Source organism: Pseudophryne corroboree, chromosome 3 (genome assembly GCF_028390025.1).
Source record: "Pseudophryne corroboree isolate aPseCor3 chromosome 3, aPseCor3.hap2, whole genome shotgun sequence".
Taxonomy (NCBI): Eukaryota; Metazoa; Chordata; class Amphibia; order Anura; family Myobatrachidae; genus Pseudophryne; species Pseudophryne corroboree.
In genome coordinates, this window is record NC_086446.1 from 629,715,831 (window position 1) to 629,741,067 (window position 25,237).

Genomic DNA, 25,237 nt, shown 5'->3' on the forward strand with positions numbered 1-25,237 from the left:
TTGCGCCTTCATATACAAATAGTGGATCATAGATGCCTCCAGTGGGAGTCGCAATACAAATCACAGCGGCTGCAATATTATTGCACAGCTTCTGTGTACTGAGCCACTGCTGTGAAGGCATTAGCGCACATCTCTGAGTCAGGCACTTAGCGTGTTGTGTCACAGGGTGAGAGAAAGTGTGTCAGCGATATGGCACTGTTACCATTTTTGTTCTCTCCATAAGAATTCCAGAACTACGTGTGAACATCCTATTAAGAACATTGTACCATTTCTACATGTTTATATTAATAAGTATAATATATATTAATTAGTCTTATTTATTTTAATTATCGGTAATACTTTAATCACAGGTGACAATCCTTTATAACACAGGTTAAATTACTATAGATTACTGTATAATAAATACATAGAACTGTGGTCACAGCACAAACTTACTTTGACATGAGGATGCTGAGAACAAGTAGTGCCCCACACTCGAGCGCATCTCTCCTCTTTTCTGTGCTCAAAAAACTCTGGGTTCCGCAAAACGGCCACTATTTTCCCATTATAGGACAGAGCAAAGGCTTTACTGTCACTTAACCTTTCCTTGTCTTCCCTGGTGACAGGCAGCACAATGGGAATGCTCAGGTTGATCACACCCCCTAGAAACACAATCTATTTATTAATACAAAGGGACACAGATAAAATCAGTTCAGGACAAAGGTACTAGCATCATTCCATGGATGGAATCAAAAAGAATACTGCTCATTTCACTGCCGCTAAATAAATACTCTGGGATTCTTCTGACATTCCCATTCTCAATTTAAAAGACCGGTTTCTACTGCAATGATTGGATTACTTTCATTATTAAATATGTAAAAAAAAAGTATGTAATCTTATTCCAAACTAGGGTTACCACCTCATTGCTTTAATTCTGGACACATATTAATTACCCAGGTTCTGTGGCTGATTAAAACCAGGTGAATGGAGTCTTTAAGTCAGCCAGCCACCGAACCTGTGTAATTAATATGTGTTCACAATTAAATGGATGAGGAGGTAACCCTATTCCAATCCAAACAGATTTAAATTATAGTATTTCATTATATATAACACTCAGCTTTGAGGTCACCCAAAGTTATAGTATGATCTTCCAGGTTGATATGCAGAATATTCACAATAATAGGAATCAGTTTGTTTTGAAAGAAAGTCCTGCATTAAGATTCCATTGGTGTCAGCAGTTGTATTGGTTTGATAAATAATGTACATACAGTATGTCTCTTTCAATATGGCGAAATGTGGAAAGACCACAATAATTCTGTGGAGATTAGTGTGACTGTCCCTGAATTTGTTGATATATTATACCACTCAGTCCTGCGGTTCGGTATTAAATACTGGCGGTCGGGATTCCACTGTTCAGAAGACTGATGTCGGGATCCTCACAGCCGGAATTTTAACAGCGAGCGCAATGAGTCCACGCGCAGGCTCGCTGTGCTCACCAAGCTTTAGGCCTGGCAGTGAGCTTTTCTACTCCTCCTTGTGGGTGGCGTGGACCGCCACCAGAGTGGGAATACATGGCTAGGGTTGGTATTCCGACCGCCAGCATTTCACCAGCTGTGGAGATTCCATAACTGGTATGCTGACCACCAGGATCCCGATAGCCGGTAAATTAACTGCATCCCAGTCCTGCTCCCTTCATCCTCTCCCTGTCATCTCACCTCCATCTGCATCACACTGTACTCCCTCCCTGCACACTGCCTGCAGTTTTCCTTCCTAGCTCAGGAGCCTGAACCATCACTACACCATCTTTATCCTTGCCTCAATGCTGCAGCAACCCTGATAATCGCATTCACATCTCTTCCACAAACTCTTTACCTCTCTCCTGTGCACTCTTGAATGCCAGAGCTGTCTGTAACAAACTGGTCCCAACACATGACCTTTTCATTTCCAATTATCTGAATCTCTAAGCCATAACAGAAACCTGGAATTTCCCTCTGAGACCACTTCTCCCTCTGCTCTTCCCTGGAGGCCTCACATTCTCTCACCCCCCCCCCCCCCCTCACCCCAGTCCAGTGTTATCATGGTGGTGGTTTTAGGATCCTACTATCCTCTTGTTAATCCTTGCCAACTAATACCCCCAGAACATTCTCTACATGGTCCATGTTATACGCCTCTTTCAACCTGTTTACCTTCAAGTAGCTGTCATTTACCATCCTCCTGGCTCTACCTCCACATTCGTCTACAACTTTGCTTCCTGGCTCTCTCACTTCTTTTCTTCAGATCTTTCCTCCATTATCTTGGGTGACTTTAACATCCCTATTGATATCCCCTCAGAACCCTCTGCCCCTAAACTCCTTCCCCTCACCTCATTGTTTCGCCTCTCCCAATGGACCTCCTCACCCTCCCATGTCAGTGGGCATTTACTTGATCTGGTCTTCACACCATTGTGGTATTTCGGATTGCTCCAAATCCCCATTCACCCTGTCTGACCATCACCTGCTTTCTTTTAACTTATCCCTCCCTGCTTCTCCACCTCTACCTCCTAGGGCAATCATCATTAAGTGTAACATTGAGGCTATCTACACTGTTTCCTTATCCTTCCTGCTTGACTTATTTCTCTCTTCTGTTCTCTCTCTCCTTCCCTATACAATGCATCTCTTACTTCTGCTCTTGATTCTGTTGCTTCAGCGATCACTATTCCACCTTACAGATCAACTACTCAACCCTAGCAATCTAAATTCACCAGATATCTGCAAAAGTGTTCACAAACCACTGAGCGACAATGGAGAAAATCACGCTCTAAGGAGGACTTCCTCAATTTCAAACTTATGCTCTCATCGTTCAGTGTGGCCCTTTCTCTAGCTAAACAGTCATACTTCAAGAAACTCATCTCCTCCTAGTCTTCGACCCTCCAGCTCCTCTTTGCCACTGTCAACTCCCTCCTCTGCCCACCCCCTCCTCATCTCCCCTTTTCACTCTCTGCCCTTCATTTTGCCACCTGATTCACAACCAAAATTGACTCCACGTGTCAGGACATCACATCCCAGCAGGCCCTCAGCAAGCAGCACCTCCTTTTCCTGACCACCCCTCCCCATCCATCTTATAAACTCTGACTTCTTTTTCCCCTGTATCTGGAGATGAAGTTTTGAAACTCTTATGGTTCACCCCCCTCCGCCTCCCTAATTGACCCTATTTCCTCCCACCTTCTCTGCTAACTCTCCTTCTGTCTGTTCCCAACTTGCCCACCTCCTCAATCTCCCCTGTCAAGCATGTCCTTGTCTCCACCATTCTTAAAAAAAAATGAAACTTAATCCTAACACTCTTTCCAACAGCCAGACCACTTCTCTCCTCCCTTTTTCCTCCAAACTCTTTGAGTGTATTGTCTATAACCACCTTACCACCTTCTTTTCCTCCCACTCCCTGTTTGACACATTTCAGTCTGGCTTCCATTCACTCCACTTCACTGAAATTGCCCTCACAAAGTCAGCAATGATCTCCTTGCTGCCAAATCTAAGGGCCATTACTCTGCTTATTTTCCTTGACCTCTCTGCTGATTTTGACCACCCTCTTCTCCTGCAAATCCTTAACCCTCTTGCTCTGCATGATACTGCCCTCTTCTGGTTGTCCTTCTACCTCTTTGACCATTCCTTCTCTGTCTCCTCTCATGACCCCACTTCCCCTCGACTACTACTAACAGTAGGTGTCCTCCAAGGTTCTGTTCTTGGACCTTTCCTATTCTCCATCTATAGGTCCCCTTTAGGAGGCGAGAAGTAATACAGTAGCTTCCAAGATTGCCAGATTTGCAGGATGCCAGCCAATCTCGGACATTTTCTTTAAAGTGGCAGTCATTTACAAGACAAAACCATGCCTTATAAATGATTGCCACTTTAAAAAAACAGCAGAGATCAGCCAGCATCCCGCACCTCTGGAAATCTTTGATACTATTACATCTCACCTAACATGTCTAAGACTAAGCTGGTCATCTTCTCAACCTCCAGCATAACCTCAACTCCCACAATTTCATTATGTATTGATGGCTTAACTATCTCCTCTAGCCCCAAGTGCGCTGTCCTGGAGTTATCCTTGACTCCCCACTCTCTTTCAAAAACACTGAATACCTTACGCAGTCCTGCAGTTTACATTTCAAGATTATTTCCAGAATCAGACTTTTCTCAACCTGGATGCTAATAAATCCCCTAATCCATTCACTGGTCATCTCCATATTGGACTACTATTATCTCCTCCTATCTGTCTTCCTGACTACCGCCTCTCTCCATGCCAATCTGTCCTCAATACTGCTGCCCAACTCATTTTCCTCCCCAACCATACTATGACATCCCTCTCTTAAAAGCCCTACAGTGGCTCCTGTTCCCCTTCAGAAGCCAGTTCAAGCTTTACACGCTCACTTATAAAGCCCTCATCCATTCCTTTTCCATTTACATCTCTGATCTTATCTCCATTTACATTCCTGACCAGCCTCTTCCATCCAAAAATTCATGCTGCCTCTCCTGCCTACTGATTACCTCCTTGCACTACCACCGCCAAGATTTTGCACATGCTGCTCCCTATCTCTGGAATTCACTACCTCTCTACAAAACTTCAAATGGGCTCTCAAGACCTTCTTCTTTAAACACAGCTATCTGTCATCGTAACCCTCTGTTCCATGATCACAGTCTACTCCATCTGTGTCACCCTTGTCTGTCTGTCTGCCCACCCCTTTAGAATGTAAGCTCTCATGAGCAGTGCCCTCTCCACTTGTGAGCTTTTCCTTCTCTTACTTAGACTATCATCTACTCCATATTCCCTGCAACAGCACCTAATCCTTGGTTGCTGCCTCCCTGCTGCTTATTTCAGTGTCATGACCGCTGATGCGGAAATGTTTATATACCATGTACTTGTCCTACATTGTCTTGTACTGTAAGTCACTGTTTTCTTGTTTTGCTCATTTGTTTATGTACTTTGAAAGGCGTTGCAGAACCCTTGAGGCACGAAGAAGAAGAAGGAGGAGAAGGAGGAGAAGGAGGAGAAGAAGGAGAAGAAGAAGGAGAAGAAGAAGAAGAACTGTTGCTGAGAATGCTGAAAATAAAGTTAAACACATAAAACTCAATCAATAAAAATTAATTGCTTACCATCAATATTCTAATTTATTAACACACCTATGACCAACAGGTCACATTTATAGTGTACAGTTACTATGATTCCGTTTTACATTTGTGCAATTTTATGGCACTGTCACAGACCTATTGTGTGACAGTAGTGGTGTAATGTGCCTTTATTCTGATAGCTACACACTATAAATGTTATATTTAGAATATGCTGCATTTGGTACACAGATTATTGAAAGGGGGCATATATCCATCAAAGGGTGAAGTGGATTAGTGAAAGACTGTACTAAATCTTCACCCTATGTTAGATGTAAACCAACCTAAAAAATTAAGATTAATGAATACAGTACAGGGATGGTACATTTGTTGTAATGAGTTCTGCATTATAATAGGTCACCTCTAATATTTAAACATATAATATGTTTTAAAAAACTGTTTTTTTGTGTAATAACTAGTCTAATATTTCTATACCACCCATATACTGATGCATTTGTTATTTGAAAGAATGAAATTAAATTAATTTATGATGTGCAATAAGATTGATAAATAATATTAATCTTTACTGCACATAGTACAGTACTTGTCATTACACAAGCACTAAGTGGGTTGCATTTACAGAATGTCTTTTTTAGGAACATGCAAAATGTATGGTCTGAATTGTTATTATTCATTTTTCTATAAGTGCAACTCACTTGAATCCACTGGTTGATGCACTTACCAGCAAAATTAAATGACTGGCATTGCCATTATACGCGTATCTCCGTAATTTAGGCGGCTGAACATGATTTGGTACAAATACTTGTACAACAAAGTAAACTCACCAAGATACTTTGGGAATGATAAATCTGAGTTATGCATGGCATCTAAAGAAAAGTACAGTATTGATAAATCACATTATAACTAATGTATACTGTAAACATCTAATCAGCAAATACTATCTAGATTTAGTAGTGCCAATAAATATTTGTAATTCCAGCACCTAGGACACTGGACTGAAATATACACAGGAAATCTCTACATGGTTGAGCCATTGATTCTGATCAAATCCGATCATAATCAATAAGTTGTCAATTAGGAAGGCCAAACAAAGCTGCAGGGGAGTATATACACACCTGTAACAGATTAGGGTTGTCTGAAGATGGAAAGGGTAAACTACACCTCTTATCTATGACAACATTTAGAACATGTAGGCTGACAGTTATAAATATGCAAGACTAGGGGGTCAATCCAATTAGTTGTGATTATCTTGTGGGTGCAAGTCATCGCTGCAGCGGCTGCACTTTCTGGCACCCCAAACTCGCCCAAAAATGCTGGCTGCCCCATAGAACTCTGAGCAAATTTGGGCCATAATCAGCCCGCGAAGGGTGCAAGATCGGGTGTCGTTGCTGGCACTAAAACGCTGCGGCAATGGCACATCGCACTCGTGTACATGATTTTTGTTACATCTACAGTGTTGTATGTCCTCAAGGTAGATGTGCTGGGACAGAGGGACACTTGGAACACGGGTCATATAATATTAAGGTGCTAGTGAGCAGCATAGCCAATACACAAACATCAAATCAGCACTAAGCTTTGCTTGGGCCATAATAAATTAGACTAAGGAAGGCAAATGTCTTGTACTGGTTACTGGGCAAAGTTAGCCCCTCCTTTAGGTTTCATATTACTAAAGAGACAAGGGCAGCCATAAACACAATCATTTTATCTACCTGTCACAGGTATACTGTAGGTATTTTATTACTTTACTGCATTAAACTGTAAAGTTAAATGGGATCCTCCATAGGGTAGTATTTTCCTTGTTGTAAGGTGTTGGTATCGCATGACCGGTGGTCGGGAGACTGCCGGTGACCATACCGACGATGGGTTCCTGGCATTGAGATGCCCTGGGGTGGGGGGGGGGGGGGAGCGCAACTTAGCGGGGGATCGCCACAGTTTCTATTCCCACTCTATTGGTGTTATGGACACCCATGAGTGGGAATAGTCCCTGTTAGTCAGCATGCTGACTGTAGGGATTGTGAGGGGGCAGGATATAGGTGCCGGTATTATGACCGGCGGTCTCCTGACCGCCGGTCACATAACTATATCCTGTTGTTAGCACTGAATTTGTTCATGACACTGACATACTGATTTAAAAAAATTCTAAATAAAAACCCAGAAAATCCTCACGATATAAAACAAAATAAGCATTACCGTCTAAAAGGGTGTCAAAATGGAGGACTTGCAGATATTCTCTCTCACGCATAAAGCCCTTGAGCGGCGTAGCCCAGCCTTCACTCAGCACCTGCACCCACTGAAGGTCCACCTGGAAGGACATGATAGCATTTCATTACAATCACAACATGTGTTCATATAATACAGACACAAATCTATATATAAAACAACTGAATGCGGCTATATGCCTGAGATAAAATCATAGATTAGCTGTAACCTATGTTTTAACTGTGTGAAAGTTTACTGCACTTTTACACACACACACACACACACACACACACACACACATCTTGGGCCGGTTATAATGACGCCCATTTGCTGGGGCCGTATGGGATGCCAGCCAAACGCAAAATGCATGGTTTTGCGTTGCAAGTGATTGCCCCTTTTAAATACAAGAGGCCGATATAATGACGCCCTAGTGTGGTGGCCATGCAGGATGCCGACTGCATCCTGCATGGCCACCGCACTAGGGCGTCATTATATCGGCCTCTTGTATTTAAAAGTGATGCGGTGATTGGGCAAATGAAGTTGCTCTTGTGTGACCCTTACAGCTATTTGAGTTTCTGACATGTATTTGGTTTTGTTACATTGTATTAAACAACATGTTTCTACGTTTGCCTAAATATTAAAAACTGGCAGTTCATTGCAACAGTAGTTATTGGGTATAAATCGCACACAATGGGGCTGCATGCATAGTGGCTGTAGTTGAAGGAAGCCGCAGAAGCCTGATATACCACCTTATGCTAATGAGAAAATCCATTGGGCTAATGTGTCTGCAGTGGAAACTGTGCTGACCATGGATTTTACACTGCAACTACAATCATTAGTATTGGGATTAATAACAACCTCAAGTGCAAGGGATCCGGGGAAAACAAGCTTCCCTTCTCTCTCCATATGATTCATAATTGCACACAGCTAAATATACATGCCCACCACACTCCAAGAAGTCAGAGTGGTATGATGGTATCACGCTGTTGCCGTCTTGAAACGCCCAATTTCACAGAAGGACAGATCCAACAGAGCTCCGTAGAATAAGATAAAAAGGATGAAATGTGCCATTTGCATGCATCCAACTCATGTGTCACATATAGGAGCCAATGTAGAGCTGAATGCAGATGCATCTTGTGTGTTTTCATATTGCGCATGCCCCAGAGCCAAGCACTCACATCCACAAATAAGGCCAAGTCATCCACAGCTCTCCAGTTATGTCTTGAAGGGACATAACTGGCCGCTAGCAGCAGATTCTCCTCCCATCCCCCAATGCACGTTTTTGCAGAAGCTCTCTCAGGCTAGTTATATTAAAGCTCTATTTCACTTTAAATGCTTAGCAGACATTTGTTTGCACTACTTAAATGAGGCTTTATAATGAAGGGATGTATCTGATTTGTTGGTATGATTTCAGTGCAGATCTGCAGAGACATATCACTAAGGTGACCCCAATGATTAAATATCCAACTCGCTGTGAGCTGACCTGAGGTCACGTAGGTACGCGGCCGCAGGTCTCTCAGTGCGGAGCCAGCAGAGGGAACCGCTCGGATATCCTTCCAATAGGAAGAAGCGAGGCTCCAGGAATCTATGCCATCAGAAGATGGTGTTGGTTCCAGCAAACCGAATGCTAGATGGCACCCAACAGGCCCTTAATAATAAATGTGCCTGATACAGAATACATGTGGAAATTTGCATTTTGGGCTCATAACGGAACAGGAATAGCAGGGACTTAACTAGGTGAGTGCGGAGGGGGCACCACACATAGTGCTGAAGCTTTCCCCCTTTTTGAAGACCAGCATCTCCTGACCACTGCTGTCTCCTACCATGACCCCTTCTGTCACTAATACCTATACAACATTCATGAACTCAAATTGAGATTTCTTTGTTATTAAGTCACACTGTCCTTTATTACATTTCAAGATGCTGATATATCCAGGATTCAAACCCATTGCCTGTGGCACTGCAGTTAGACAATCTACTTATTGAGCTATCTGCCCTTGCAAAGAAAGCTAGAGAATTATAACTAATTGAAGCTTACCTTGTACTTGTAAAAAAATGTTCAGCATTGCGGCTGAGCAGATCTATGTAGTGTGTGGCTGCAAGAGATCAAATGTGTGGCTACACACTGCATAGATCTGCTCAATTGCAATGCTGATTTTTTTTTTATTTTTTTTTACAAAGTACCAGTAGCTTCATAAAGTTCTCATAGTATTTATGCAGGATCAAATAGCTCAATGAGTAGGGTGTTAGATTAGAATTCAACAGGTTATAGGTTTGAATCCTGGGTATGGCAGTATATTGAAATGTGTTATTTAATAAAGGGGATTGTAACTGAAGAACAAGCAGCTCTCAAGTTAAGTGCATGTATGTGGTATAAAGAGGATTTGTGTCCAAATCCATTTTCTTGCAGTGTCCTATTGAAAAAAAATGGGAGGCGCCAATTCTCTCTGGCACAGGGCACCAAAAAGTCTAGTTACGGCTCTGACGAATAGCCCCATACATAGTGAAATAATTAGTACCACTTGAATGTCAATAATGATTATACTTGTGCTCCAGTAACTACATTCGGAAAACCTGCACTGTTAGAATTCTCTGAGGCCTGGATTTGGGGAAACAGTTTCAGGACTCTTCATTCACATAGCTGACTTTGATAGCATTCTATGGCTACATGCACTAGATAAAACTGTTCCATTTCTATAATGATGGGCCTAAATCTCTCTCTTCATCATCATTCCTAAGCCAAAGCAGTAAGGTAAGGTTGCAGTACCTTAGTAATCTGGACAGAAGGCAAGTTCTCAGCTTCTTCTCGGGCCTGATTGAACCTATTCTCAGGCACAAACAATTCATGGACTTCCTTTATAGCTCCCGATGGGACAATGGCCTGGACAGAAGAAGCACATAATCTGAATCCATATTATAAATACTAACATATAATTACAATCATTCATGTACCGATTGGCTGGTAAATAGTGCATCTGAAAAGGCAATGCTAATTAGTGTAATTAAATGTATCTATATATGGTATATATTTCATACACATAGTTATTCATTTCAGCTATACACAACCACATAACCACTAAAATGACACAACGATTGGGTCATCTATATAATGAAATCTTTAAGTATATGATTTTGTGTTTCTATTTTTGAGTTATTTTGTGTGTGTGGGGGAAGAGGGGGATTCGGTCTTTATTTTTTTAAGCAATGTTAATTTATTACAGTAATGTATTAAATAGCAAATGCTAGTTGCAGACAGGGGCGGATTGGCCATAGAACTCACCAGGAAGATTCCCGGTGGGCTGACGCATCCGTGGGGCCTGTTTTGTGTGTTGTCATGTGGCCCCACCCCCCAAATGACAGGTAGCCCACCGCACTCACTACACTGCATTGTCCCCATTCATTCTGTTATTCAATCTCTGCAGTACAGCAACTCTGCACTCCAGTGATGCTGCCATGACTACACGGTATGTTATACCTCTTGTGCTGCACATGTCATTCCACTGCTACAAAATTTTACAGGGCCACTTTTAGATTCCAATCCACCCCTAGTCTGCAGCAAAAGATGCAAGTACAGTTAGAATCTAGAAGGAGGGATCTCGCCACCTTCAACAGACCCTATCCACTCATCAGACCGCATCCCCATTAGGGCTGCTTCCATAAATTTCCCGGGCTGGTTTTCCATCCCAATCCACCCCTGGTTGCAGAACATTACATCTAAAACAAAAGGGGTGACAGATATCAAGCCTTGGAGAGTGATAAAGTGGGAAAGTTGCATACAGCAATAAAATCAGCTTTTGTCATTTATCTAGCACAGTCTGTGAAATGACAGGTAGATGCGGATTGTTTGCTTTCGGCAGCTTCTCAACTTTCTCTCTCCAAGGCTTGATACACCTCCCTTTAAAAAAAGCTTCTAATCTCACAGATACATCTAGCGGTCCCCATCACCTTGTCAGAACGTAATGCGTTTGATACTCTGCTTACATTTGCTATGTAGCTAAGTGCAAACTATTGTACTCTGTTATCCTTATCAGCAGAATGTGGCTACAGCTGGCAGTGTGCTAGAGTAGGATTGTAGGCAGGAAGTCTGCTGTGTGTGGGAATATATGCTCCCCCACAATCTTAAGGGGCCCATTTATCAATGAGTGATAAAACTCATTGTGGATAGTAAAACTTGTTGCGTATGATAAATGGTGCTCCAGCCAATCAGCTCCTAACTGTCATTTTTCAAACAAATGCAGGAGCAGAACACATGACAAGAGCTGATTGGCTGACCATTTATCATATGCAACAAGTTTTAGCATTCAGCAATAAGTTTTATCACTTGTTGATAGATGAGACCCTAAATGTCTTAAAATTCTGATTCCTTTTACTAATATATTCTGTAGCGCTTTTATGTAAGACAACTTTAATTTTACAACCCTTCAGTTTCCTTTTATGTCATCATTTCATTTTATACCAGATATACACATATTTATATACTTAACTTGATCTAACACATAATTTAAACCATCCAAAAATGCCTCCATTCAGGCCATACTTGCCTACCTGACCCTCTCCATGAGGGAGAAAATGCTCTGTTCCTGGACTTTTCTGGTAATGTATGATTGCCATCACCTGTGGTGAGCTAGTTAATTGATAAGAAAGGTGTTTCACCACAGGTGATGGCAATCATACATTACCAGGAAAGTCCAGGAACAGAGCATTTTCTCCCTCATGGAGAGGGTCAGGTAGGCAAGTATGATTCAGGCTCATAGGGGTAAATTTACTAAGATAGGATGTTGCCAATAGCAACCAATCAGATTTTACTTCTCATTGATCTAGCACCTTCTACGGGATAACTGGAATCTGATTGGTTGCTATGGGCAACATCCCATCTTAAATAGAACTCCCATCTTACTTATACCCCTTTCATACTGCCAATGCCGGATCCCACCCGGGAATTGGAAACGGGTCCTTCCCGGGTGGGATCCAGCATTGGCAGCTGCTGCAGGCTTTCCCGACCCGGCAATAAGCCATGCGGGTTGCCATAGCAGCGGGGAAGGGGGGGGGCGGAGCCGGCGGCTGGGGCGGCGCTGGGAGATGAGCTCATCTCCGCGCCGCCTCTCCCTATCTTGTAAACGGGTCCCGGGTCGCATCGACCCGGGAGCCCGTTTACGCGGCCACTGACCCGGTATTCAAGCCGGGTATAACACTGCTTTATTCCCGGGTTGAATTGCCGGGTCAGGCGACCTGCGATTTTAGCAATGCCCCTTTCACACCGCACGCCGACCCGGCAATATACCGGGTCGATACTGGGTGATTTGTGCGAAAGGGGTATAAATTTGCCCCATAATGTCTACAACAATCACACAGCAAGTAAAGTGCTGCCATAAGCACAGTACACTCACCACATGGGTCACTTGAGGGGAGCCCGGGGGCCACCAGCTGGACAGCCCAATATAAAGCATATTGGAATATAACTTTAGTGGTCGCTTAAGTTGGTGCTAACCCTCCTCTCATACATTTTAGATTAAAATAAAGAATTTAGTCAATATCATGATTCACTGTGGCAATATTAGTCTTGATAAATTGTTTTTGGTGTTTTAATTTAATTAAACTGATATTTCAGTATTGATCTAAATGAATTAATCACAGTTCTATTTCCGTGAATGGATTTAGCAGGAAATCTGAGCAAACAGTTTCCTTGCCATGGTGTATGTATAGGGATTATTTATCAACAGCTAGGTTTAAAAAAATATGTCAGCAACTTAAACACATTCAACAACACTTTACGTTCCAGTCAGCACTAATTTTCCAATGAATGCTTCTGAAAGAAAAGTGTTTGCCACAGTCATAGTCATGCCTTAGAAATTGTTAATATGTGTGCATAGTCATGCCTTAGAAATTGTTAAAATGTGTGTACTACATACTTGCCTACCTGACCCTCTCCATGAGGGAGAAAATGCTCTGTTCCTGGACTTTCCTGGTAATATATGATTGCCATCACCTGTGGTGAAACACCTTTCTTATCAATTAACTAGCTCACCACATTCTTATCCATGAACCTGTTGAAAACAGGTGCCGGCAATCATAAATTAAGAGAAAAGTCCTAAGCAGAGCATTTTGTTCCTCCTGGAGAGGGTCATGTTGGGAGGAATGCAATCATGATTTTATGGAAATAATTGCTGCTTTTAGATGAATGTTTTATAATTTTAGGACACACAAAGAAAACTGTGGGGGGTAATTATCCGCAATGATGGACTTTGCGCGTGAAAAAAACAGACTTTTCCCGCGAAACAAAATTATAGCCTATTCAATTAGCCGTGATAATTGTTTTGCAAATTTCACTTCCTCTACTCTGAGCAAGTGAAAAGTTGGGAAAAATCCCTATTTTAAGGTAAAAATATTTGTATTTGGTTCAGAACCCCTGGGACACCCCCTTTTATGACTAATTAGGCACATTTAAGTTTGTTTAACTATTTTTATTTGACCAATAATGACATTTTATTTTTGGGGTGAAAAAGTGCAAAGTGATAGAATTTTGGGTTCAAGGTATGGGACAGATATTTTGGGGTGCTTTAAAATGGGTCTGGTGCAGATGGGAGTAGTCACTCTGTTTCCGCTTTTTTTAAAGTACCTTAAAATAACCCAAATTTATACTTATTTTCATGCACCCCAAATTTAATGAGATTATTTATTTTGCACAAAAAGCTTGCTTTCTATCATTTTTTTTTGCATTTTTTTTACATGCATATAAAAGCCATTTCACACAATTTAAGTCCTCAAAAACTCTTTAATGTGATCTCTAATACACTTCTCTTCTGTTATCCTATGTTAGTTTAGCATTTATTGGGGTACAGGCTGATTTCCCCATTTTCACCTACACTTTTCACTGCAAGAATTTTCATGAGAAAACCCTTTTGGAATTGAATAGGTCAAAACACGGGAGCGCTCATACTTTCGCTGCAATTTTCAGCCAACTGCCGCGAAAAATATTCACACAAAAAAATTGCGGAAAATTGAATACCCCCATATATGAGAAAACAAGAGAGGAGTTCAAAAAGGTAGGCAAGTATGCTGACTAGCATTGTTTTTTATGCCCATGCTCCTGGACACTGGCCAACCTCATGCGGGTACTGCCTACTGTATCACTGATGCTCACTGTCTTGTCAATAGCTGGATCTGTAATTCTAAGCTCTGTTTATACTCAATTTTTTATATATTGGTCATTGCATAATTTCATATAGCATAATTATATAGGGTGATTCAAAAGTCACAGTACACCCTTTTGTTTAAAAAACTGTGCAGGAAATGGGAAAACTGAATACTCCAGTAAGGTATGGGTGAGTTGGGCTATCTTTTAGGGTATGTACCGAACATGGGCGCCATTTTGAATCTAAGTTAGTTTTCCCATTTTCTGCACAGTTTTTGAAACAAAAGGGTGTACTGCGACTTTTGAATCACCCTGTATACTATTTGTTGTTTGTCCATTTAATATTGTTATATGTGTTTTCTGTTCGTATCCTATGTTCGGTCCTGTGAACTAGTTGTGGCACCTTACGAGTCAAAGATATAGAATAGTATAAGGAGACACTGATTTTGTTGTTGGATACTAAAACTCTGATCTGTAGTGAGATGAATGGATGCTTGATACTACCTTTCAGGGGTGCCAATCAGGGGTTGATGTACAGGTACTAATTATCCAGGCCCAGGGTTGTTAGAGGGAATCAGGGAGAGTGCTGCCACTAAATATGATGTGTTCTTACTGATTACACCCCCATCCCCTCCCAGATCTACCCTGGCTAAGGGGTGCATGGTGCCCACCTATGCCGTGCCGGGCGGCATACTGTTTTTTTTTTGTATTTTATTTGTAGGGGCATTGCCATACCTCCACAGTTAGGCTACACCCCTACTGTGCACAGGCCCCGCCCACTACCCCTTATGGCACGGTATAAAATGATTTATGTGCATAGGAAGACTTTGTGGTAGAAGGTGAAATTATTTGCCATCTTTGCTATATATCATTAATGGTATCACTACTGCATTATACTTCTATCTCACCCTCTCTTGTAGCAGTTCCACTATCTGATGGATACATTCATTTACACTGTGAAGATTTGTCTTCAGCACAAGTTCTGAGGCATCTGGCTTCTCATACCCAGAGTCAATTCCAGTGAATCCTACAAACACATTAAATATAGTATGTCAGTGGTGAGAGAACCTACATTTATAAATAAGTTAAAATGCAATATTCAATCTTGGCTGGTTGACACTGACGTAGAAGAGTATTTTCTAAAGTGTTGGCAAAGAACAGAGATATCTAATTGCCTGCTTGATACATCTCCCCCTGTATATTTTCTAATTATTTCATATTAAAATGTAATATTTTCATGGCATGACCACTTTTGAATGAATGAAAATACATTACAATACATACATTATGTATTTTTAAAGAAGAAAATCACAATAAATTAGTGTGAATAAAAATTTTTTTTTTCTAATTTCAGTTATCCGTCACTGGGAAATATCCTCTCCAATGTGTAAAGATTGGCAATATAGTACCTAAATTATAATAAAGATAATCCACCACTGGTTGGTCTTTAAGTGGAGATGAGCAAAATAAACAGCTATAAGAATGAAAATATATACTAAAACCACAGGCTGATTTAAAGAAATGTAAATCACAGAATATGTAGTACCACCTCTTACCACTACTGTACGTGGTTTTTATTTACCACAGAACATGGGGGGTCATTCCGAGTTGTTCGCTCGTTGCCGATTTTCGCAATATTGCGATTAGTCGCTTACTGCGCATGCGCAAGGTTTGCAGAGCGCATGCGCTTAGTTATTTTACACAAAAGTTAGGTATTTTACTCACGGCATAACAAGGATTTTTCATCCTTCTGGTGATCGTACAGTGATTGACAGGAAGTGGATGTTTCTGGGCGGAAACTGTCTGTTTTCTGGGCGTGTGCGGAAAAACGCTGGCATTTCTGGGAAAAACGCGGGAGTGTCTGAAGAAACGAGGGAGTGTCTGGGCGAACGCTGGGTGTGTTTGTGACGTCAAACCAGGAACGAAACTGACTGAACTGATCGCAATGGCTGAGTAAGTCTGGAGCTACTCAGAAACTGCTAAGAAATTTCTATTCGCAATTCTGCTAATCTTTCGTTCGCAATTCTGCTAAGCTAAGATACACTCCCAGAGGGCGGCGGCTTAGCGTGTGCAATGCTGCTAAAAGCAGCTAGCGAGCGAACAACTCGGAATGAGGGCCATGGTCTCCCAATCTCAGCTCTCAAGGCACCCTAACAGTTCAGGTTTTAAGGATATCAATGTTTGTGCACAGATGGCATAATTAAACTAAGGTACTAACTAAATCATCAGTGCTTAAGCGTTGATATCCTTAAAATCTTGACTGATAGGGTGCCTTAAGGACTGAGTTTGGGAACCACTGCCAATTTAAATAATACCCTAAAACAGAGGTTCCCAAACCTTTTGTAATCACGGGGTCCTAGAGTATCAGAATTAATTTCGCGGCACCTCTAGGCCAAAAGCTTAATTTTGAGACATTTTGAAATAAATATTACATTAAGTAAACTATGTTTATATGTCATCCTTAGGTTCAGTTATGTGGTGGGAGACAAGATTTTCTTCTATTTGTCCACATATTTTATGACTGACAGCCACTAGCACTAGTTTTGCCTGTTATATTGACCATAAATAATTGAATTGATCCTGGGCCACCAACCCAAGGCACCCCTGCAGTGTCTCAAAGCACCCCAGAGTGCCATGGCACACAGTTTGGGAACCACTGCCCTATAGTAAAGCAGTTGTAATAGTCTTTTCATCACTTTAGTAAAAGGGTGGCGACTCGTCAAATAACATAGGGTCTCATGTTTTTACATTTATGTATATGACTGTATGGTATACAAACAGAAAGCATATATTTCTACATATTTGCCTGGTATCAAGCAAATTTATCTAATGAATGGACTCTATTAAATAATATATTTTTAGGATTTTTTTTTTAACTTTTTTTGTAATTTTATGCCTAAAATCTGATAAAGTACATTTAGATATGATCCATTTATCCATACTGCTATGACATCCCCCTTCCCATTAAATTAGTTAGCAGCGCTCCTCCAAGTGACAGTAAGGGAGAAACTGCTAATTAACACTTTTTGGAGGGTATTCAATTTGTTCCGGTAATCTCGGAGCCATGGATTTCGCCCCCCTGCCTATTCAGTTACGCCTGTTTTCGCCTGATTTTAAGGCATTTTTCCAATGCCTTTTCACCTTTTTAGTGAAAAGGCATCGGCAAAAAATGCCTTAAAATTGGCAAAAATGGGCGCGTTTTTGCCGGTGCAGGTGAGAAAACATGTAAATCCGCTGATCCACATGTTTTCCGCTCCTGCTAAATTTTTTGCCTAGGCAAAAAAACGGCCCTGCTATTGAATATTGTGAAATCCCCATTCGCCCTAAAAATAGCAAAAAGTCCCATTTTTCTGCCTAGGCAAAAAAACTGACCTATTTGAATACCCCCCTTTGTGTATGAACTTATCATCAGGCACAGTTAGCTTTATTTCCCCCATTTAGAATAACTTGAACTGTACGCGGTGCTCTTAAATAAGTTAGACCTTATATTCCAAGTTTTCAGCGTACATGACTTGAAGTTTTGTGTGCTACATGGAGTAAAATCTGATGCACATTTTTTTTAAGCTTAATTGAGGTGCAAATAGTTTTCCTTTTTTAGTTCCTGAAATATAAAATTCTCCACTTACAAAACTACACAAACACTCCAGTCTCCCAAAGTTTCGGATTACTATTTTCAAACATCATCATGACAAACATTGAATTTTTAGATTTACCTTTAATTTGTCCAGCTCTGGCTTTCTTATATAAACCCTTCACATCTCTACTTTCACAGATATCTAAAGGAGCATCCACAAAGATCTCAAAAAATGGGAGTCCAGCGCTATCGTGTATTTTACGTGCCTCTTCACGGTCCTAAACCAGAGCAAAATTACACTATCTTAGACATTTGGGAAATTATGACAACATGGAGGCATAATATATATTGTACCACATAACACTACTCATTAATGTCAAGCTCATTTTTTATAGTTTATATACAACAGGTGCATCATTATGTACAATTCAAACATGGGTTTATAATATGTGCTGATTGGGTTTGCCTGGAGATCAAGGGACTGTTTGGGCGAAAATGTCATCAGATGTATCATAAAACATCAAAATGTAAAATAAACCAAAAACTATTATATACAGTGTATACTGTTTATTTTGCTATATATATATATATATATATATATATATATATATATATGGTTTGGATAGTTGTGCGATCAATGTCTCAAATCCATAGTTATTGTACAATCCGTAATCCTTATAAGATGTAGGTGCAGGCACTTATGTTAAACAATGTTGCCAACATTGTTCATTTGATACATAGAAACTGAAAAAAATGAAGGCGCACTCAGTGAGTCTAAATATCAAGTAATATTTACTGAAAAGTAACAAGCTCATGTACATCTGAGGTATAAAATCACCAGCATGCAAAAGAAATCCCCGCTGCCTCCGGAGCACCTTGCAGCGGCTCGTCTCTCACTCTGGTAGCAGCAAGTTAGATAAGCGTTTTAGCATACGGATAGAGTGTTCATGTGAAATGATGAACCCGTTCTTTTGAGGCCACAGGGATTTCTTTTGCATGCTGGTGATTTTATACCTCAGATGTACGTGAGCTTGTTACTTTTCAGTAAATATTACTTGATATTTAGACTTACTGAGTGCGCCTTCATTTTTTTCAATATATATATATATATATATATATATATATATATATATATAGCCCGGAAACCCCCCTCCTCTTGGCAAGTGGCCCATATTAGGACAACAATAGCAATGGTATATAAGACGATTACTAAGCTGCCTCCCCTTCATGCAGTTTAAGGGACAGAGCAGAGCTGTTGCACATGTCCAGTGGTAGCAACTTCTTCTATAAAGTTTGCTGTATGTGAGTCCTCAATCAGTGCACCGGACCAAAGAGTAGCTACCGGGAAGAAGAGACGGGAGCCTTATCATGAGGTGGGAGAATGTGTGCTTAGATTGTACAGTAATGGTTCTATTACATTATATTTGTGTATTTATTTATTTATTATGGTATGTTTAACCTTTTCCTGACCTCTTATCTTATTTATATTATTTAAATATGTTTGATACAGCCTATACCAGTGGTTTCCAAATTTTTTTGAATCACGGCGCCCTAGAATATCAGAATTTTTTCACGGCACCCCTATGCCAAAAATTTCTTACTGAGAAATTTAGAAATAAATATTACATTAAGTAGATTGTGTTTATATGTCATCCTTAGGGTCAGTTGTGTGGTGAGGGACAAGATTTGCTTCTGTTTGACCACATATTTTATGACTAGCAGCCACCAGTACTGGTTTTGCCTATTATATTGACCATGAATAATTTGAATTGGTCCTGGACCACCAACCCAGGGCACCCCTGCAAGTCTCCCGAGGCACCCCAGGGAGCCACGGCACACAGTTTGGAAACCTCTAGCCTATACTATAGGTCATCTTTAATGTTAAATCGTAATACAGGTTGAGTATCCCATATCCAAATATTACGAAATACGGAATTTTTTGAGTGGGAGTGAGATAGTGAAACCTTGGTTTTCTGATGGCTCAGTGTACACAAACTTTGTTTAATACACAAAGTTATTAAAAATATTGTATTAAATGACCTTCAGGCTGTGTGTATAAGGTTTATATGAAACATAAATGAATTGTGTGAATGTACACACACTTTGTTTAATGCACAAAGTTATTAAAAATATTGTCTAAAATTACCTTCAGGCTGTGTGTATAAGGTGTATATGAAACAAATGCATTCTGTGCTTAGACCTGGGTCCCATCGTCATGATATCTCATTATGGCATGCAATTATTCCAAAATACGGAAAAATCCGATATCCAAAATACTTCTGGTCCCAAGCATTTTGGATATGGGATACTCAACCTGTACTGTATTCCATACAGTATCCAGTGTATCTAAAGGCCAATGTTAACATTAATGTCCAGGGTCGTTACTAGGTTCTTCTAGCACTCCCCCAGACTCCCGCACTTGCTGCAATGTTCCACAGAGTGGGAGATTGTGGATTGCATTTGGAAACTCCCCTCTAGAAATCCTGCGTTTGCCTCTGGTTCTTATGTAACAAAAATAAAAACAAAACAGGTACACTGAACTATGCTAATCTGGAAACACTGCACAAAAGAGTTAGATTTGGATCCAAATTTACTCCACAGTATATCATTGGCATAAAACAACCATCAAAGCTTTAAAGGAACAGACTCTTGTGGACAAATCCACCTATATATCAATTTTGGGGAGTCCATCTCTTGTGACCCACCCAACATTATCTGATAATTCCTACTGACTGGCCCAATTTCTCAACATGAGGACCAGCTACAGCAGGCCTGACTATCCTGTGGCTTTCCAGCTGTTCTGTAACTACAAGTGCTATAGTTTTGCTATTAGGGAATGCTAAAACTGTGGCATGCCAGAATGTATAGTTTCACAACAGCTGGAGACCAACAGGTTGGTCAGGCGTGAACTAGAGAATAGAATTGGGTGGGAAATCCTCTATAGATGGTAAGGCTTAAGAGAACACCTGACTGGACAGCGGCAGCGGCCATCCAATCACCTGATACATTTACTGCACACGTCACTTCCGTAGAGGTCAGGTTTTGCTGCATGGCTCTTTACTGTCCATACCAGGAATCTACACGGTAAGGTTCTCATCAGGCGGCGGTGGAGATATAGTTTCTGTCTGGGTCACCCTTGTTTTGTCAAGTGGAGTAAATCAACCAGATGTGTTCATAAAACTGTAACTCAACCCCCTCTGTAGCAAGCCTTCGGGGCAGATGTACAGAGGGATAAAGTAGAGAAAGATAAGCTTACAACCAATCAGCTCCTAATTGTCAATTTTCAAGAACAGCCTGTAACACAGCAATTAAAAGCTGATTGGCTGGTACGTTATCTCTCTCCACTTTATCACTCTCCAATGCTTAGAACATATCCCCCTAAGGAAGAAACATTACCCATTATCCAGCTCTGTAACCAGAATACTGTCTTAGTTTATGGTGCTCTAGGCCTAAATACAAGCTGGCCAAATAGTAAAGGCCACCTTCAAGTGCTCCCCATGCACTGTGCCCTTACCACTGTGTACAGTCAGCCCTTAATAAATAAAAAAATACCCACTTGATGCTAATATATATCTAAATTATCCAATATCAATGTATTATAAGACAGTTAAACCTAGCAGTTACAATAAGGAATTCATTGCAGGTCCCCAGAGAATAATATCAGGATACAGAAAAACAACAACAAGCAAAGCAATACCATGATTTCATATAATTATGCGATTATAGCTTTGTATCCATAAATGGGGACTAAAGATTATTGGTGTTGAATTACAGATCATGGATTTTCCTTTGTGTTCTGCGTTGGCATACAATTAGCATGTTACCTCATCATGGTGACTAAGGGGATTACTTTGCAGTGTGTATTATTACCTTGGTATAAGGAGAAATGAAGCTGGTAATGCACACCAGGCCCGCATCAGCAAACAGCTTTGCAACCTCTGCGATACGGCGGATGTTCTCTTCTCGGTCTTCAGAGGTGAAACCGAGGTTTCTGTTCAGCCCTTGACGAATATTGTCACCATCCAGGGAGTAGCAGGGAATAGCATGAGTCACCAGGTATTCTTCCAGAGCAAATCCAAGTGTCGTCTTCCCAGCTCCCGACAAACCTGTGTTCGGGAAACTCATTGCATTAAACACCTTCAACACTATGGTTATTCAATACCAAAATGCAATATGACGACACAGAACTTCAATGCCTGTACACATACAGTAAAAGGGCGGAATGGTTTAACTGTTTAATCCCTGTTGCCATATGTAAGCAGCAGCAGGAATCAGGGGCCCTTACAAGAGGGAGTCCAGTCAGATGGTCATGACAAGCTGTGTCTCCATAGCATAGGAACCAATTCCCATGATGCCCAGGCAGCTGACCGCTGTGATAGCAAATCACAGTGATCACTTCTCCACTCTCCCAGTCATTTCAGTTGCTATAGACAGAGAGTGAGGAGTATGATAGTTTTCACAAAATAAATATGTTGCAACAAGTATATATGTCTGGCATCCCAGTACTGGGAGGCAGAGGTGACAGATAATATTATGGGGTGATTTTCTAGAGCTGCACTAATTGTGTAAATAACTGAGAAGACTTTAAGAAAAGTGTACTTTTCCGTATTTAATCAAATATACTACCAAATAAAAATGCAATTTATTTTAGATGAAAAAGAACACGTCAGTCAGTCTTAAAAATAAAAGTAAAAAGCTCTGGAAGCTAGTGAAGAATAATAATGCAAAATAAAGGACTGACTGTCCTATTGTGGGTGGTGCTAGACACAGAAAATGACATCCTGAAGCATCTTATTCCCAACACTGCAGTGTTCTGGAGCTGCAGTGCCTGGCATATTTGGTAATGGTATTCAGAGTGTCAATCAACAAACCAGCAATGCTTACCACTGTGCAACCTTGACTCAAGATAAAGAGCCCATGCTCGTGATTATGTTTTTATATCAAATAATAATAAACACATTGTCATTACTGACATTTGCAGTGTGGCTATTTCACAGAAGACCTCACCATTTCCATAGTCACCACCATCTCATAATACTTAGATCATATACAATATGTGCAACACTTGTCTTATGGTCTTGGCCGACCTTGGAGTACTACAAGCACCATACTGCCATGCTTAATGAATCCAACAATAGTAAACGTATTTGCATAAAGTTCATAGATATCCACATCCTATGGCTAAAAGCTGTATAATGTCTTGCTGTCGAGGACTACCGTTATGTCAGGTGTTAATGACCCATACTGTATGGCACAGTTATAGCAGTTCTGTAATACATTGTGTACTGCTAACAGTAAAGAAAAATGTGAAATGACATACAGTACCTGTTAGCCAAACCGTGCATCCGCGGAAGCCCCCTCTCGTGCCTACAACTTGGCCTCTCTTGTTCCTGCTCACATGATGGGACTGGTAAACAACATTTGTGGACTTCGTTATGTTGTTCTGCGTGAAGAAAGATCAAGGTTAGTTACAGTGTACATGCAGATCCTGCTGCTACATGGAGAGTACAACAAAACAGCACCATGATGAGTGACACTCGTACCTACAGCAATCATTTTCTAATCTAACCTTCTGTACCCATGCATAAGCCACTTACTACATCTGCCACCTAGTAAGGAGTTGTTTTTTGCTGTTGAAAATTATCCCTAAAATATCGTAAATTTGTTGAAGTACTTCATTAGTCCAAATAGAGTTCTGTACTGCTGTGTAATGTATGAAAACATTTGCAATGGCTAAACAGTTGTATCGATTTATGGCACGGACATCATTTTGTATACCACACTTATGTGTCACTGCACTGTGGCAACACAAATTCATTTTTTACCATTATTTATACAGTTTTGGTGACAATAAGCAAAGTGCAGACTGCGTCAGGTTAAATATATTCTTGTATAAACCCTTTTATACTAACATATAGTTGTACAGTATATACTGTAACAGAATACTGCCACAATCTACTGGAGGGGATTCTTCTTTTGTATATCATCAATATCAATAATCAATTTTATGGATTATGGTTTGCTCTCAGATGATTGTTATAGTGAACACGATACCTAAGAGACATTGTATTTGGTAAAAATGATCTATAAAAGAATCAGTAGTTTGTGCACCTTATATATTGTCTATGACAAAGGGTATGTGATCCTTAACATTATATTATTCTCTCAGCAAGGGCCTTTTCATTATCCGATATGGGCCCGTTGCACGTTTTTGTAAAAGGCCCATTATTTTATTAGGGGCCCAGTGAAAGCACCCCTTAATGGATGCCCTCATTGGGCCCCTAATAATGAGGCACAAATGTAATCCCTAGGGGCCTGATTTAGAGTTCTACGCTAGTCTGCTCTGCTGACAGATCTTGAGAATCTATAGCACTGCAAATGCTCATTAGCCAAGCGCACACATCTATGGGCAATTAGTAGCCATACACATCTCGGTCACATCTCCACTGGTGACTGAATTTCCAGTACTGGAAAGTAATGGCGCTCATGTAGGTTGTGTTTAGTGAAGGTGTGTCTTCAGTATTGCGGGCTATGCAGAGATCAGTAGGCCTAATTCAGGTCCGTTTGGTCCTGAGCCCATAGTCAGAAAGTATTGATTTTTGTTACTTTGCGCATGCGCAGGACCCATTCTCCACGTGTGCGATCGGGTCCTGCAACACAGGATGCAGAGCTGCAACAGACTGTCAGTGATTGACAGTCTACTGCCATCTGGGGAGCGGGGAGGGGGCAGAGACGGCCTCCGGATTTGAAAAAGTATGCATGTCACCACCATTTAGGGGGTGGAAAGAAGTCAGGGATTTCCGTTGTAGGATGGAGATTTCCTGGCCTCTGCAATGGGCAGCTTGTGTGGCACCATGAGTGCCGTAAGCCGCCTTATGATGACTGAGTGATCTGATACGACGCAGCTCGTATTACTACTGGATCACTACTGGAGCAGGGGCCGTCTCCTTGTAACAGATGCCTCCTGCTGCATCACCATACAGCGCTATCACTGCTGCTTCCAAGCAAGTGATAGCAACTTCAGCCACTCTGATTTCAGACAGATCTGTGACACCAGATATAGGGCTGGAACAGGTGCACACTGATAGTGATGGGGCTATTCACACAAACTGTTAGGAGTGGTGCTGATGCACTGATGTGTGCAAATCGGCATCCATCTAGTTCTGTGCATGGTGAGTGGAATTGCAGCCAACGGCATCCAAATGTGAATGTGCCCTTAGGACTAAGTATCCCATTTTCCCCAGATAGCCCCCA

General features: G+C 41.0%; 1 protein-coding gene across 2 annotated transcripts in view; it reads right to left on the reverse strand.

Annotated features, from left to right (window-relative positions):
* The window catches only part of PAPSS2 (3'-phosphoadenosine 5'-phosphosulfate synthase 2), a 146,501-nt gene that overhangs the window by 49,250 nt on the left and 72,014 nt on the right, over positions 1-25,237 (reverse strand). Inside the window, exons 2-9 of one of the 2 annotated variants that reach the window (XM_063961715.1) lie at positions 23,309-23,426; positions 21,854-22,089; positions 18,123-18,261; positions 15,318-15,436; positions 10,045-10,158; positions 7,269-7,380; positions 5,903-5,944; positions 436-641 (exon numbers count right to left, since the gene is read on the reverse strand). In XM_063961715.1, the coding sequence (XP_063817785.1) occupies positions 436-641; positions 5,903-5,944; positions 7,269-7,380; positions 10,045-10,158; positions 15,318-15,436; positions 18,123-18,261; positions 21,854-22,089; positions 23,309-23,426 (1,086 nt within the window). The remainder of the gene's footprint in view (positions 1-435; positions 642-5,902; positions 5,945-7,268; positions 7,381-10,044; positions 10,159-15,317; positions 15,437-18,122; positions 18,262-21,853; positions 22,090-23,308; positions 23,427-25,237) is intronic. The other variant, XM_063961716.1, reaches the window with a different exon arrangement.